A 14,553-nucleotide genomic window follows, 5' to 3' on the forward strand; every position below is an offset into this window, starting at 1 on the left:
AGCACTAATTTGATAGTAGTTTATCCAGGATTCCAGAGTATGAGTAGCTGTAGGACCATAAATTTAAATGGACTATATATATATATATATATAGATTCTTAGTGAAAATTAATAAATGACTGGTTGTTTAAAAGGTTGCACGTCAAAATGAAAGGTTCATGCGAAAATTATTCCCTTCATCAATGACGGGATGAAAAATATTATGCCTTGCAAAAAAACGTTAAAAAATACCAAAAACGTCCAAAAAAATCATCCCTGGGTTCACATGACCACCTAAGCATTAAGTACCTTGCGGTCCTTGGCACAGTTAGTAGCCACCCGTGGGCCGTAACAGTAACCCATGATCCATCTCTTGGATTTTCGAGTATGGCCTCTATTTTGGGCGGCCGACGCGCGCAGCAACCCATTTCTTAAATTCTCGCTCGGTCTGTCACCGAAGATCTAGAAAAATGGAGGAGCAGGTGGTATTGGAAGCGAGTGCTTTAGAGCTTGGACGCAATGGCTGCTAAGTTCTAACACCGGAAGCAGGGTATCGATCTTCGATGGCTTCAGAGGTGTAGTCTGCACGTATATTGTGGACCTGAAGCAGAGTATCGATCTTCGATGGAGTCAGAGGTGTAGTCTGCACATGTATATATATATAGAGAGAGAGAGAGAGAGAGAGAGATTGTGTGTGGTTTTGTTTGAATGGAAGATAGGAATATGATTATAGTGCAGCAACAGGCAGCCAAACTAAATTGGTGGGTGCTTGTGGTGTAGGGAGGGGGGGCCGAAGGCGTAGCTGGGTGGCCGCTGGGTTTACCGCCCGTGACATTCCAGATGAGGCTTGCAAACGCGTTCAGCGGCGCGCAGTCCAACGCCTTTCGTCTGGTTGCCACTCCAACGCGTTCATCCCTAGCATCCGATACAGAGGTACATGGAATTAAGAATCTAAGATGGCTGTCAAGATCGAATCAGAATGCTTAATATGGCAATTTTTTGGGGTTAATTAAGCTTTGTGGCGCGCGCGCGTTGCAGTCTTCTATGTTCTCCGCTAGGAGCAGCACCCTTGGGTCATTGATCGGCATGAGAGCAAGAGATCCAGCTCTCATGAGATCGCACTCGCTTGCAAGCAGCTGCTCTCACACATTTGTGCGGCCGGATCTCTGCCGCGTCGTGCGAAGAAGGCAGTTCAAGCGCATTGCAATCGACTCTGCTAGGCTTTGGGGCTTTTTCATCAGGTGTGCTACCTGCATCAAAAAAAGCGAAGAAAATCGAGACGACCCATCCTCACAACGTGTCGAGAATGCGGCGGCTGTGCCATCGCTCTGCCGCTTCATCAGGTGCGCTACCTGCATCAAAAAAAGCGACGAAAATCGAGACGACCCATCCTTACAACGGGTCGAGAATGCGGCGGCTGTGCCCTCGCTCAGCCACTTCCTGGAGGCACATAGGCACCGCCCAGAGGCCGATGACAGAGTTTATATTAACATCATGTATGAAGATGCCAATGCAGGCCTCCAACCTGCACATGATAACCCTTTGTTTGAAGAACTAGGGACCCTCTCTGATGGCGTCTCCGTGGCTATAGCAGCTCACAGTGAAGAACTTGCCAACACTCCCAAGGATTGCCATGGTAACTGTATGATGGGAGTGAAGAAGAGACTGAAAAGACAATACGGTGAGGGTAGCCATGTCCATGGCATCAACAGCTGTACAGTCTGCGTGTAAGTGTATTGTTGCCAATTGCCACGGAACGAGAAGGTCGTTGAAATGTTTGCGTTGCTGCGCAGCACATGATACATCCCCATCTCCAAAGCAAATCCCACATGGGTGCCTCCATGATTGTATCAAAAGCAGCAGAGGTGTGACAACCGACAGGACATTCTTTCTTTTTGGCCCGTCATATCTCGTGGTAATTGTGTGCCTCATTTTGAGTTTTAACTTCTTCTGACTCAAAATGAGGGGAGGAGCTTGGGAGTCGTGGGATGTGAATTATGAAAATGGTATCTCTATTTATAGGGAAACTCGAGTATCTATGCACATGCATAGAATTGTTTGATTTCATACAAAAGCATGATAATTGCAAAAAACATAGGCTGGATACAGATCGCGCCCAAGGGTGTCACAATACTGCCCAATATGTGGGCAGCCAAAAAGTGCCTTGTGCACTCTTGAATGGGCGTACCCCATTACACACTAACTGCCCATGCTTGCATTTATTAAAAAACTGACTGCCCATGCATTTACACACCGCCCTTTACACAACGTGCATCTCCACTTGCATGTTAACTTGCGTATACATGCAACAAGTAAAGAGCTTGAGTCAGTGCATGCCTAGTCCCAATCTGGTGCTCAACACATATGCTAAGAGTCCTTACATGATAAATGATTGTAAATACAAGTGCAAGAATGAATTGGTAATCAATGATTACTTACCCACATACTTACATGTTGCACCCCGTAACTTACAAGTTACTCCCAAACTTTATCAATACCCTATAAAAGCAATTTCCATCCATACAAATAGAGAGTTGGAGACTTGAACCCCATCACCACAGTTATTGTGGCTACACCCTGCTCTCTTCGAGAGGAGACGAGGGGATGAACTAGATTTATCTTACCCCTTTCCCTCCTTCCATCTACAAAAAAAAAAGAGAATCAGTAGGCATATGAGATTTAAAAACCAAATAAATATCCTAATAAAATAATCTGCCTAGTGTTTTGGAGATATTTTATAAAGCTTGCAAAATATGATGTCTTTGAGATAACCAAAGTACCAACATTGTGTCCAAAGTCATAACATCCAAGCACTATTTCATCTCCTACTCACTATTGTCACTCATATCAGTCACGTCATGATCACCAAATACAATTCTCACATTTGTCCTCTCTCTCTCTTTAAACATAACTCTACCAAGATTGTCTATGCTTTTTGCGCCTGCAACTTGGGATGAATCAAGCGATGCTATTTCAGATGATTGTGCCCTCTGCACAATCGCTGAGATCTCGGTCTGCACCAAAGCTGTAACCTCAGTAAGACCCACATGCAGCCTATTCTGAATGATTGGAGCCAAAGCCAATGCATCATTATTTGCTCTATCCACCTCCGCTTGTGTCACTTGAACCCAACCTTCATCAAATGAATCTCCATGCACAATGCACATGTTATAAGAAAGATCAAACAAGTGCTAATCATCTTTGGCACATTTTGTAATAACATGTCACATCTCTTCTCAATAAAATACGAAAGCGGGCTTTCAGCATTCCAAAAGTCCGCTCCACAGGCATCTGTGAACTAGATTGAATGTAGTTTCAAAAGTACCGCTCAGGGAATAATCTATTTTTACTTCCTTTGAATGGAGAAAGCATGCAAAATCTTGTAGGGTAAGCACAATCACCAAGTAAACAATAAATCCCTACGTTGTTTGATTCACATCACTGTCTCAGATCACTTCTTTGGCATATGCATAGAACTTGCCCAACCAATGTCATAATCCCAAACCAAGTAGTTAGAAGCAATGGTCATCTACAAAATTATAGAACGAAACCCCTTCCGATTAAAGTAGTCCTCAGGGTGCACATGAGGGGCAATAATTGGAACCTGAAATCCTTTAGCCATGATACGCATCCTATAAGAAGAAGGCCATTTAATGTACATGTCATGAAGACCTGATGTGGAGATTGCATCACACAACTCCATAATGATCTTTTGGCATGAAGACGTGGAAACCCTATACAAATTTGCTATTACTTGTAAGTTTGATTCGGTAGCTAGACGATGCAAAGCCACACATACACGCTTCGCCACAGTGATTGCCTTTCGATAGTTAGTGTTACACCGTTGCAAGCGAGGAGTAAGCCGTGCAGTCAAGAAGTGAAATATTTCCTTGCCTAGGCGGAGCCTACTCTTGAACATTCTGTCTGAGTAGCTTCCAAGCAAACCACGCTCCATAAAAGTTTGGGATCTAGGATAATCCTAACACGACCGTCACTTATGTTTCCTTTTAGCAATCTGAGCTTGCAATGCAAGCCAAACTCGAGCCATGCACTGACTCAGTATGGATACATGTATGCATAAATCGTCCTCATCATAATATGAATCCATCATCTCAATCATTGCAATCAAAGAAATGATGATTGCAATGAGAAAGTACGAGAATTAACTCGTCTTCCATCCCTTGTAATAAATGGAAGAATGGCTAAAGTCTTATGATTACATAACATTAGTGTATTTAGATGTTAAAACTTGAAATTAGTTGAAAAATTAAAGTGTTTCATTACAAGATGATTGATTTCAATTACAATAAACTTGTTAAAACACCATAATTTACAGAGATAACAAAGTGAAATCACTCCTTTTTAAAACTTTTCACTACATCCAAAAGGCCAATCACAGCTGAAGGAAGCTAGCCTAGCATTTGCAACTTTTGGGCTTCTGCTACCTTGCGATCTGTAAGAGAGTCCTTGTGTTGATCTGCCATGACTTTGGCCGTGTTGGCCATGTCGACACAAGGGAATCCTCAATCTTTCGATCTTTTCGTGGTCGTACATTGGGGACATTTCTCTTTGGCGCTTCTATTTTGATAGAGGATTGTGTATCCTCTCCTTCATCTACTTTTACAATTGGGCCATCGGTGTTACCACCCACAGCTGAAGCATGGGTGTAGCTAACCACATTTGCCCGATTGTGCATGTACTCATCAATGATATTAAACCATTGACATGTTTAATTATGATCATTTCCAAAGATCGAATTATGGGCCTTGTCCTTCTTGTAGTCTGTATACACATGACTCCATTTCTTTCTGCAACTTTCAGAGTCTGTCATATTCTGGGAATAGCACTGCAAGTTGAGTGGCAACCTTAGACCATAGCTCAATCCCTTGCTTTGGAGTTTTTCCAAACTCATCGTGCATTGAGCCCCAAATGTGAATGAGCTGAACAACCCATGCATCCTTCCACACATCCCTCTTCCGTGTTTGTTCATCTACATTGGTCTTTGGTGTTGAGGCCTTTCTACCTCTCTTGGTCATGGGAGCTTTGTTGGAAACTTCAACCTCCTGTACCTCTACATCATTTGATTGTCGGACTCTACGTTTTACTGCTGGAAGCTTTTTTACTTTTTCTGGGGCACAAACTCCATCCACATCACTTCTCCCTTCTGGAGGTAAAGATGAGATCTCCGTCTCTGCTTGTGAGGGTTGTGAACTTTGATGCATAGACTGGCAGCCGATTAGGTTGGGCCTTTGGTATGGCATAAATGTAAACGATGAACCACCAAAAGCGGACAAAGGAAAAGTCCCTGGAACAAGTGGGGGACATGCAAATGATGCCGAGGATGAGGATGCGGGTAGTGTCAAACTATTGGTTGGAGTGACTGGCACATGCATGTCAGGAATCAGGATTTCTGAGAATATTGGGAGTATAAGGGTGTGTACTCGCTGTCTTGCGAGTTCTGGGAATCCATTCGGAGATTATTGGAACGTCAAAATAAAAGGGTCAATTAGATACTAATCAAAGCACTCAATGATGATTAATAATAATAAAAGAAGATGCAAATCAAAACATGCAGATGATACAAGCGCATTACACACTGTCTCGCACCCACCTAAATGCGTGGCGTTGGGCCAATCAAATACCGCACCATGCAACCCTGCCTTATACAGATAATACAGAACAAAGATGATACTACAGAACAAGCAGAACAAATAGATATAGAATACTTCTTTTGCCAATTTATACCAAGGGGAGGAATATGTATAACATGTAGAAAATACAGAAGATACGAGGTTATACATAACATGCAGAGTTCATATGAAGTGCTTAAGGAAAGGCTATTACCTAGCACCATTCAATCAAGACAAAAACTAGAAAATCAGACATCTTGTCATTCCATTGGGATTTAAAACAAGATGCGGCCAAGGTGGTGATATCGACACCAAATCTATATTGGGCAAGAGAGCATAGTGATAGCAACCACACTGGTGGTGCACATTTAGAGGATTTTCAAAATCACTGCTGCTTAAATTGAAGAAGAGATGATTTTAATCATAGCGTAAGATAATGCGACAAATAATCAGACAAGAAACCACAAAGTAAACTATAATTGACATGCTGGTGCAATCATGTACATGTAAGTAGATATGCAAGTGGTGCATTTGTAGGTAGATATATTACATTAAAATCAATTTGCATTTGTAACATGATTTTAATGGATTCAAATGCAAATATATACAAGCAAATACGACCCTTGTCAAGTAATTTAAGCTCCTAATAACCCTGATTTAGGACTGCAAGAGTGATATTGTTCAAGATGTCACATATTCTTTCTGTTCTTTTTGTTGTATTATATCTGCATAGCATGTTGTATTTTTTGCAACAGAAAAAAACAGCATGTAGGCACTTTAAAGCTCCATGCATTCATGCCTTACGCACTGTTGCAGGAGCCATGCATTCATGCAATAGAAAATACAGCATGCAGGTGCTTTAAAAATGCAAGATATTGTTTAAGATGTTACATATTCTTTCTGTTCTTTCTGTTGTAAGTTCTGCATAGCATGTATTTTTTGCAGCAGAAAATACAGTATCCACGCACTTTAAAGTGCCATGCATTCATGCATTACACACTATTGTAGGCATAAGGCATTCATGCAACAAAATTTACAGCATGCAGGCGCTTTAAAAAACGCAAGAAAACACAGCATGTAAGAAAATACAGCATGCAGAAACGTAGAGTATACAACATGCATAAAAAATTTGTGAAGATATGGAGTTTGAGGAGCAAGAAAAAAAAATGCAGAACATGCCTAGATGGAGATCACTCTGCAAATCGATCTGGTGTGCTGGAAAAAAACGCAAAACATAGAACTTGATTTATCATTGCAAAATGACGGGAAGGAACGACTGCATGGTCCACCAATTACAAGTTGATTGGCTAGAGATAGGTGCGTCTAAGTTTGGGCAGCCAAGCTCGGCTTCCCACGCATAGGCAAAACAGGGGTAGGAGGTGGAGGCCACGGTGGTAGACGAGCACCCAAGGCGTGAGGCGGTGTGTAAGGCTTGAATGCATTTAGGTGGGCAGCCGGCGGTGTGTAAAGCGCCATAGATTTAAATCTACTATGCAATTGATTGAATCTATGGCTACATTTACACACTTTGTAAACATTGTGCAAAGGTAAACATTCTGTTAGTTCCTCATAGGTGCTATGTTGTCCTTGATCAAAAGTTTCAAATAATCATTTTTGGTCTCTTCTTTTCATAGATGGCTCTTCTTTCAATTATTAAAATGTTTGTTTTCACTCTTGATTTTAGTACACTTATTTTCACTCTTGAAAGAGTGTCACTATGTCTTCTATCTCCTTGAGTTTGTGAGGCTTGGGAAAGTTGGGATTTCTATCCATGACCCTTGGGGCTTTTGGAGGTATGCTGGCTCACATCTAGCTTCATGCATCTTTATGGGGATGAAGTGCAAAGGAGAGGTGTAGCACAGACTTATACCTAGGCACACTTAGTAATACACTCATGCACGGGTTAGGCATATTAGGCCTCTTGGGTGCAAGTGGGGGGTACACTTAGTAATACACTCATGCACGGGTTAGGCCTCTTGGGTGCAAGTGGGGGGTACACGTTATCGTGTGCCCCAAGGGATGCTCTCCCTACCTTGATTTAAAGTGCCAATATGGAAACTCGACCAAAGAGAAATAGTAGAAATGATGAAATTGCAGATGGGATGATGAGTTGTGTCAAGTTGAGAATCTGACGACAAGGTCGGGTAGGCAAGATCATGGAATTGAGATGGAGGGAATAACTCTAGCCTACCTTTGATATAGAGTTGGGTGAGATGGGTGTGATATGATAAGAAAAAACATGTGATGACGTGCTCGATGGGCCGATGGAGCCAAGATGCATGGTGAGATGGGGGTGATGTGTTGTGCCTTGTGGCCCAATGTCTAGGTGCCACGTTTTGGGCCCATGACACTTAGTATGAGAGCACAGTTCTTTGGAAAGCCCACATTGGGCATGTGATACTAGGACTCGGGGGGGGTCACTATATGTAAATCCTCTATATCACGTGCGTTCAAGGCCTATTTAAAAAGTCCCTTATCTGTGAATTTTTTAGTGAATATAATGTATCCTTTCCTATTCAAATCTGTAATTTTTTTTTAAAATACAATAAATAAATCCCCTCTGTAAATATATTTTTGTAAATTTTAAATATTTAAAATGTCCTTCTGTTGAACCCACGTGATACTTACATATTTATACGAGTGACCCCCCCGAGTACTAGGATGGTTGGAAATGTGAAAAATGTTAGAAAAGTAACAAAACACTGATTTGGGCAAGGCTATGTGATGGTCATAGAGCCAATGGCACGAAAGTAGTTGATATCAAGAAATCACATTTTTTAGCATAAAGATGAAGGACTTTGCCCATAATTACATAGACTTATCAAGTGTGAGGCAGATGCGGATCATAGTATGATGTGCTTGGTTGGGCTTGTCGAGGACTTGGGTTACTATAGATTTTGAAGTTTTAATAACAAGGCAGCTCTAAATGATGGAATTCAGTGACATGTTTTGTATGAAAAATGATCAGATTTTTTAGTAGAATGCAACTACATAATTTTTATTGTAAAAATCCAAAGTTGACCAGTAATCTATTTGGCAAATAGAATGATGATTTGAATACAAGGGAAGGTATCAGAGTGCAAGTCCAACTGAGTTGTTGTTGGTAAAAAACCATTTTTCAAATAGAGGCCCAACTTTACATATGAGTTGAATCAAGAGACATGGAGCTTGGTTCTATTTGAGCTAGCAGCGCTTCGAATGAGAAGGATATCGGGCTTGAGACCTCACATGAAGAAGCCACCATGAATCAAGAGACATGGAACTTGGTCTAGTGGAGCTGGCAGAACTTTGAATGAGAAGGATAGTGGGCTTGAAACCTCACATGAGGAAGCCACCATGGAAGGTAATGCATTGAAGAAAATGACAAAGGTAGGCAATGAAGATAAAGTGGCAGCAGATTATGGACCATCATCAACCCATTTCATGGTTGTAGGTTGGGAACACCACAACAAGATCAAAGGGGGTGTCTTGAGGTGACTACAAAGTTTTAAGGTTGTCTGTTGATATGATAAGAGTGATCATTTAATAAAGGAACCAGAATGCATATGGAGCTAGCCAAACAATATGATCCAGGAGGCATATCTTTTGAAGACATGTATAGAGATGGAGCTCAAGGGAATGTGGATCTTTTAAATGTATGAGCATATGGAAATTGAGCAAGAATCAACATTACGCAAAGATAACAATACAAGTGCCAAGGAGAAACCATGTGGGAAGCTGCACTTTGGTGTGACTCGAGATTGGGCCATGGCACTATATTGAGCCTGACATTTCAAACTCCTCGGACCTCGCTCTAGCAACATAGACATCAGCCCCAACTTGAGGAGATCTTGGAGAGGCATATAGCCACCTTCCCATGCTCAGTAGATTTGCAAAGCCTTCTATAGGCTAACCCCATGCTTGATGTCCTTGATGTCCCCCTTCCTCCTACTTGGGGGTTAGCTCCATAGGTGATGATGGTCCCATTTTGTATCATATAGCTTGATTTTACACTCCTAGCTCATAGCTCTAGTCTTTGTTGTCTTTTATACCATGAGGAGATTACATGGACACTATTGTATCACTTTTGGTCTCATAGAACCACGAGATCTTTTGAAGATGTTTAATATAACTCTCTCTCTCTCTCTCTCTCTCTCTCTCTCTCTCTCTCTCTCTCCTTATAGCATGACATTTGTCTCCAAATAGGGAGTCTTGCATTGCTAAGAGAGTGAGTAGGGCCCATTAATAAGAGTAGGTTTTCATGCTTTAATCTGTATTTGATGCTGGTGAGTCTAATAGTAATACTATATTCTAATAGCTTATTATTGCAAATAGGGAGTCTTGCATTGCTAAGAGAGTGAGTAGGGCCCATTAATAAGAGTAGGTTTTCATGCTTTAATCTTATAGCATGACATTTGTCTCCAAATAGGGAGTCTTGCATTGTTAAGAGAGTGAGTAGGGCCCATTAATAAGAGTAGGTTTTCATGCTTTAATCTGTATTTGATGCTGGTGAGTCTAATAGTAATACTATATTCTAATAGCTTATTATTGCAAAAAGGTCCTATTGTCCAATCTATTACATCCACGAAAAGAGTGCCATCACAAATATTATTGATTTCACATGGAAAAAAATTATAGAGAATATTTAAAAAAAAAGAGTTCCTTTGTCTTTTTGCTAAAGATTCATTGTCTATGGCAAAAGAGGAGAGATATGTGGGCTCGAGAGAGAGAGTTTCTTGGTACAAGGGAGTTGCAATCTGGTTGCTCGCATGCATAGAAATCATATATCAAGGTAAATTAATTCTCCTAGTAGGCAATCGTGTGGGAGAGTTTATGCTTCGGAAGGTTGTCTAGCCCACATTTTTCCATTGCTATTTTTCCTCTTCTTACTCTCTATTAGCGATAGTTCTTCTACTTTCAATTGCATAGAGTTTTTTTCCCTGATCTGCCATAATTAAAGACAACCACAATACATTGAGTTTTACCCTAATCCTACATGGTCTTCAATTCCTTTATAGCCACCACCATGTCTATAGCCACCACCACCACCATGTCTATAAAAAAAAATCTTGTATAAAAATTTCTTACAAAATTCATTTCTATTCTTTTATCCATAGTATTTTTGTTTAATAAAAAAAACATTCATGATTGTAGTCTCTCAATTTATGGCTTAGCTTCAAAGATCTATTGTTTTCATAGTAGTAGGTAGAGTCATTAAGTTAGGTGAGAGAAATTTGGTTTTATTTAGTACACCACATGTTTTTTTCCATTATTTAATTAAAAGTAGACCTTCGTATATTAATTTTTGTTGTAGGTGTCTAAGGCTATAAATTATTCTCGAATACATACTATGGAGGAGGGATATAGTGAGCCTACCCTGACATGTTAGACCATTTCTAGCCTTATTGCTAGTGTTGAGAGAGAGCTATCAAGTGTACGTGAGAGCTAGCAACTATACGGGTGACTACCACACCGACGCTCCCTCCACATTATACATTGTTTGCAGCCTCAGAGGCAATGTTCTAGGCATATCTTTGTAGCCTTGGAGGCAATGTTGGCATCTCTTCATGGCCTTGGAGGCAATGTTAGCATCCCTTTATAGCCTTATTGATGTGACATATGTGGACGAATGGATGGATAGCTCCCTTATCACATGGCCTGCCATATAGGGAGGTTAATAAATTTATTGGAATTAGAGAGGCAATTCTAGAGCTATTTCATAGTCATATAAGTGAGTTGCATCCAACAATTAGGCCACTCAACATAACAAGGTGCTCCCACCCACATACGCCATCACATATATATAGTAGATATGTAGTAGCATATGGGATGGTGCCGCATAACCAGCACATCCCACTACACGTTGCAAAAAAACAGCTATATCTAGAGTTTGTGCTCGGTCATGAGGTGGATTGTACTTCTTATAGACATGGAGGTGGTGTTGGTACAGGAGGATGCATACGCCATGCTTTACCAAAGGACTAGGAGAGGCCCTTCAACATGTCCCTAGTTTGACTTTTGAGGCTTTAGAGAGACACATTGGGGTGGATGTTGGATCGACGATGGAGTTTATACATTATGTGTGGTATATTTATTCTTGACACAGGTGAGGACCATGGGCTAGGTATCCGTGTTTTTAGGTTTATATATATTTTTATATCAACTTTTCTATATGGCGCCTAGCACGCATCTACATCTACTATTAGAGATTTAGTTTGCCAAAGAAAATCGAGGGTCACACCAAGAGGACCATGGACCATGCATATTTCTCTTTTTATATTTATGTACATCATTATATCAATGTTTATTTATATATCAATGTTTTGATGGTCATCATCTTGATTAACAATTGACCTTTTGTGTAGGCACTAACATCTAGGAGTGCAGATCCAGCTGCATCACAGTATATTAAGAGGCACTCTATAGAGCTCCAACAAGAAAGAGCAAAGCTAGCTACTCTATGCAAGAGTATGGTAGACGAGATGATGAGGAAGAGGATCGCAGAGAATCATGTCAAGCACTTCTTTCACTAGAGCCGGTAGTGTCTTGAATTTTGGCATCTGCATGTAGCCATATCTTGCTTTGTATATCCCCATGACTAATCAATGAGATTACTGGATGACAACCATTAGCACTACATGCACCTAGCCTCGTGCATGATACTACATGTTTGGTCTGCTAAGTGGCCCTTGTGATGCGCAACACGCCTACATAATAATTTGAGCACTTTTTTCATCTTCATTACATTACATTACAGATGGTATGATAGATGAGATGCCTTATTTGCAAGTATGATGTCGACTTGTCCATCTATCATGTGCTCAGCATCATCGTTGATCTCTACCTAGGCACAATTGAGATGGACCTCACCACACTATCCAGCTAGTCTCACACACTACTCGACTTATCGGCCATTTCTTGAGAGATGGGCCATGCAGATATTCTGCCGGGATTTGAGGAGCCCACAAAGGTTGAGTGGACAACCAGTGAGTTTGGGCTGGATTCTTTACATCATGTACTAGGAGAGCAAGCACATGGATCTAGATAAAGTTGGTGGCACAGGTCCTCTCGTGACACATCTATAGAGACAGAAGAGGAGCTCACTCAGTATAGTGGGAGGCCCAGATGAGGACAAACTTTACATTTTGGGTATAGAGGTAGAGCTGATTGCAGTGAGAACGACAAATAGAGGCTGAGAGGGCACTCCAGGTGGTGGCCCAATGGTACTTTGCTCAGCCCTGCCTAGGTTGGTAAGGCGGTAGTGCTAGGTAGACGAGAGTATCATGAAACGAGTCTCATAAGGGGCTTATCAAACAACATTAGGCATTGTGAGCCTGTTAGAGATGAGGACCCAGACTAGTGGATAGAGTAGCTCGGTTAGCACTTATATGTTGTACTTAGATTTTGATTGTACACTTGTCTAGTGACTAAACACTAGCTAGGTTAAAACTATTTCATTGTAGTCTCTGGTCTATTTTTGTTGGCATTACTTGATATTTTGTAGTTTATATATGTTATGATATTGTCTTTTGAGTTTGTTGTCTTAAAGCTTTGTGTATTCATCATTGTATATAGTTTGTTGTATTTTGTTTATCTTTGATCATGATTTGGTGAATCTTTACTTCTGTAAAAAGAGAGAGAGAAGACCATATTAGATAAAATGGAAAAAATCTTACATTTTGAGAATTTTAAAATTGGTATGTTTCGCATAAATTGGGAATTTACCACTTATTGTGAGAATTTGTACATGTGTAAAGAATGGCCGTTGGGCCATTCCATACTTGCAAGGAGATAGATAGATCATGTAGGAAGGTGGTGTTGATAAACACCATAACAAGGAAGCTGCATATGTCTTGTACATAAATACCCACAGACTTCATGATTGTGGATCAAACTAATAAATGAAACTCTACTTTCAATGCCAACAATTAATTGAAACAATTTTTAAATTTAAATACCAAGTCTTGAACAAGTACGATGGTAGATTATGATGGTGGAAAAATGGTCTCGTTTGCAAATTAGGTTGTGAGAAATAGAAAATTTCAAATAATTTAAAGTGAGACTACTGCATTTTTACTATCATGCAAATTTAAAGAACAAAAGTCAGCACCCACAAAAGTCATAACTTTGCAATGTCAAAGTATTCCATGAGGTCAATCTGCTCCACCTAGGTGCATTCCTTCTTGTGCTTTTTTGGCTTCCTTGACTGGTATCTTGATTCTCATATAAGGCCCTGGTTTTCTAGGCCTCCATGACCAAACAATTGCATCTGCCTCTTCCCACACCCGAGGATCTTTCTTGTTCTCCATCCAAAACCCCTTCCAACAATCAGCATAGGTCTTGCATCTGTCAAACCACCCTTTCTTGCACACGGTGCAATACTGTATCAGAATCTTCTTGTAGTTTGGTGAGTTCCTATCTATATCAATGCTTGATTCAGCCATAGCAAGCCAAATAGGATACACATCTCTGTTTGGTGGGAGCAACAAGATAAAGTCCCCTTGCTGGACATCTAGCATTGGGTTGAATTCATTCCTTGGTTTCTCTCGTTAAGGCCCACAATAATGATCATTGTACTCCTTGTAACCTAAGAACCTTTCAGGATCAAAGGAAGCATCCATGTCCAAAAATGTGTGTACAATCTAGCCTCGGATGCTATAATTGGTTTATCAAGCTCTTGGATTACATTATTCCATCACAGGTCTATAACATCTTGGAACAAAAGAACTGTTTCCAAGATTTTGCCAAAATATAATATAAGACTTTATACTTGATATCACATCCTCATGCCCCTTTACACGCTCTTCCATCGACAACAAAGGTGGATTACCTGGTGGTAACATTGGCTTACCTTCACTATCTTTCTTCCACAGTGGAATACCTCCGTCACTAGGCCTCCAATTAGGTGTTGCTACATGCCCTTTATATTTCATTACTGGTGTGTCCCCATTCATGAGATGAAGAA

At 40.6% G+C, this 14,553-nt stretch overlaps 1 protein-coding gene across 1 annotated transcript; it reads left to right on the top strand.

Moving 5' to 3' along the window:
* The first annotated feature begins 398 nt into the window (after positions 1-398).
* On the top strand, positions 399-2,000 carry LOC147611758 (uncharacterized). Its single transcript, XM_086785030.1, has 3 exons — positions 399-615; positions 760-912; positions 1,018-2,000. Exons 1-3 carry the CDS (start codon positions 604-606, stop codon positions 1,708-1,710), a joined length of 858 nt encoding a protein of 285 aa, XP_086641156.1. The 5' UTR covers positions 399-603; the 3' UTR covers positions 1,711-2,000.
* The last annotated feature ends 12,553 nt before the right edge of the window (positions 2,001-14,553 follow it).

Source organism: Cibotium barometz, chromosome 47 (genome assembly GCF_041138505.1).
Source record: "Cibotium barometz isolate CiBa-2024 chromosome 47, ASM4113850v1, whole genome shotgun sequence".
NCBI classification, from domain to species: domain Eukaryota; kingdom Viridiplantae; phylum Streptophyta; class Polypodiopsida; order Cyatheales; family Cibotiaceae; genus Cibotium; species Cibotium barometz.

Coding starts and splice junctions, on each gene's coding strand:
- LOC147611758 (XM_086785030.1), top strand. Junction 913..1,017: donor CCCTAGCATCCGATACAGAG/GTACATGGAATT, acceptor CGCGCGTTGCAG/TCTTCTATGTTCTCCGCTAG.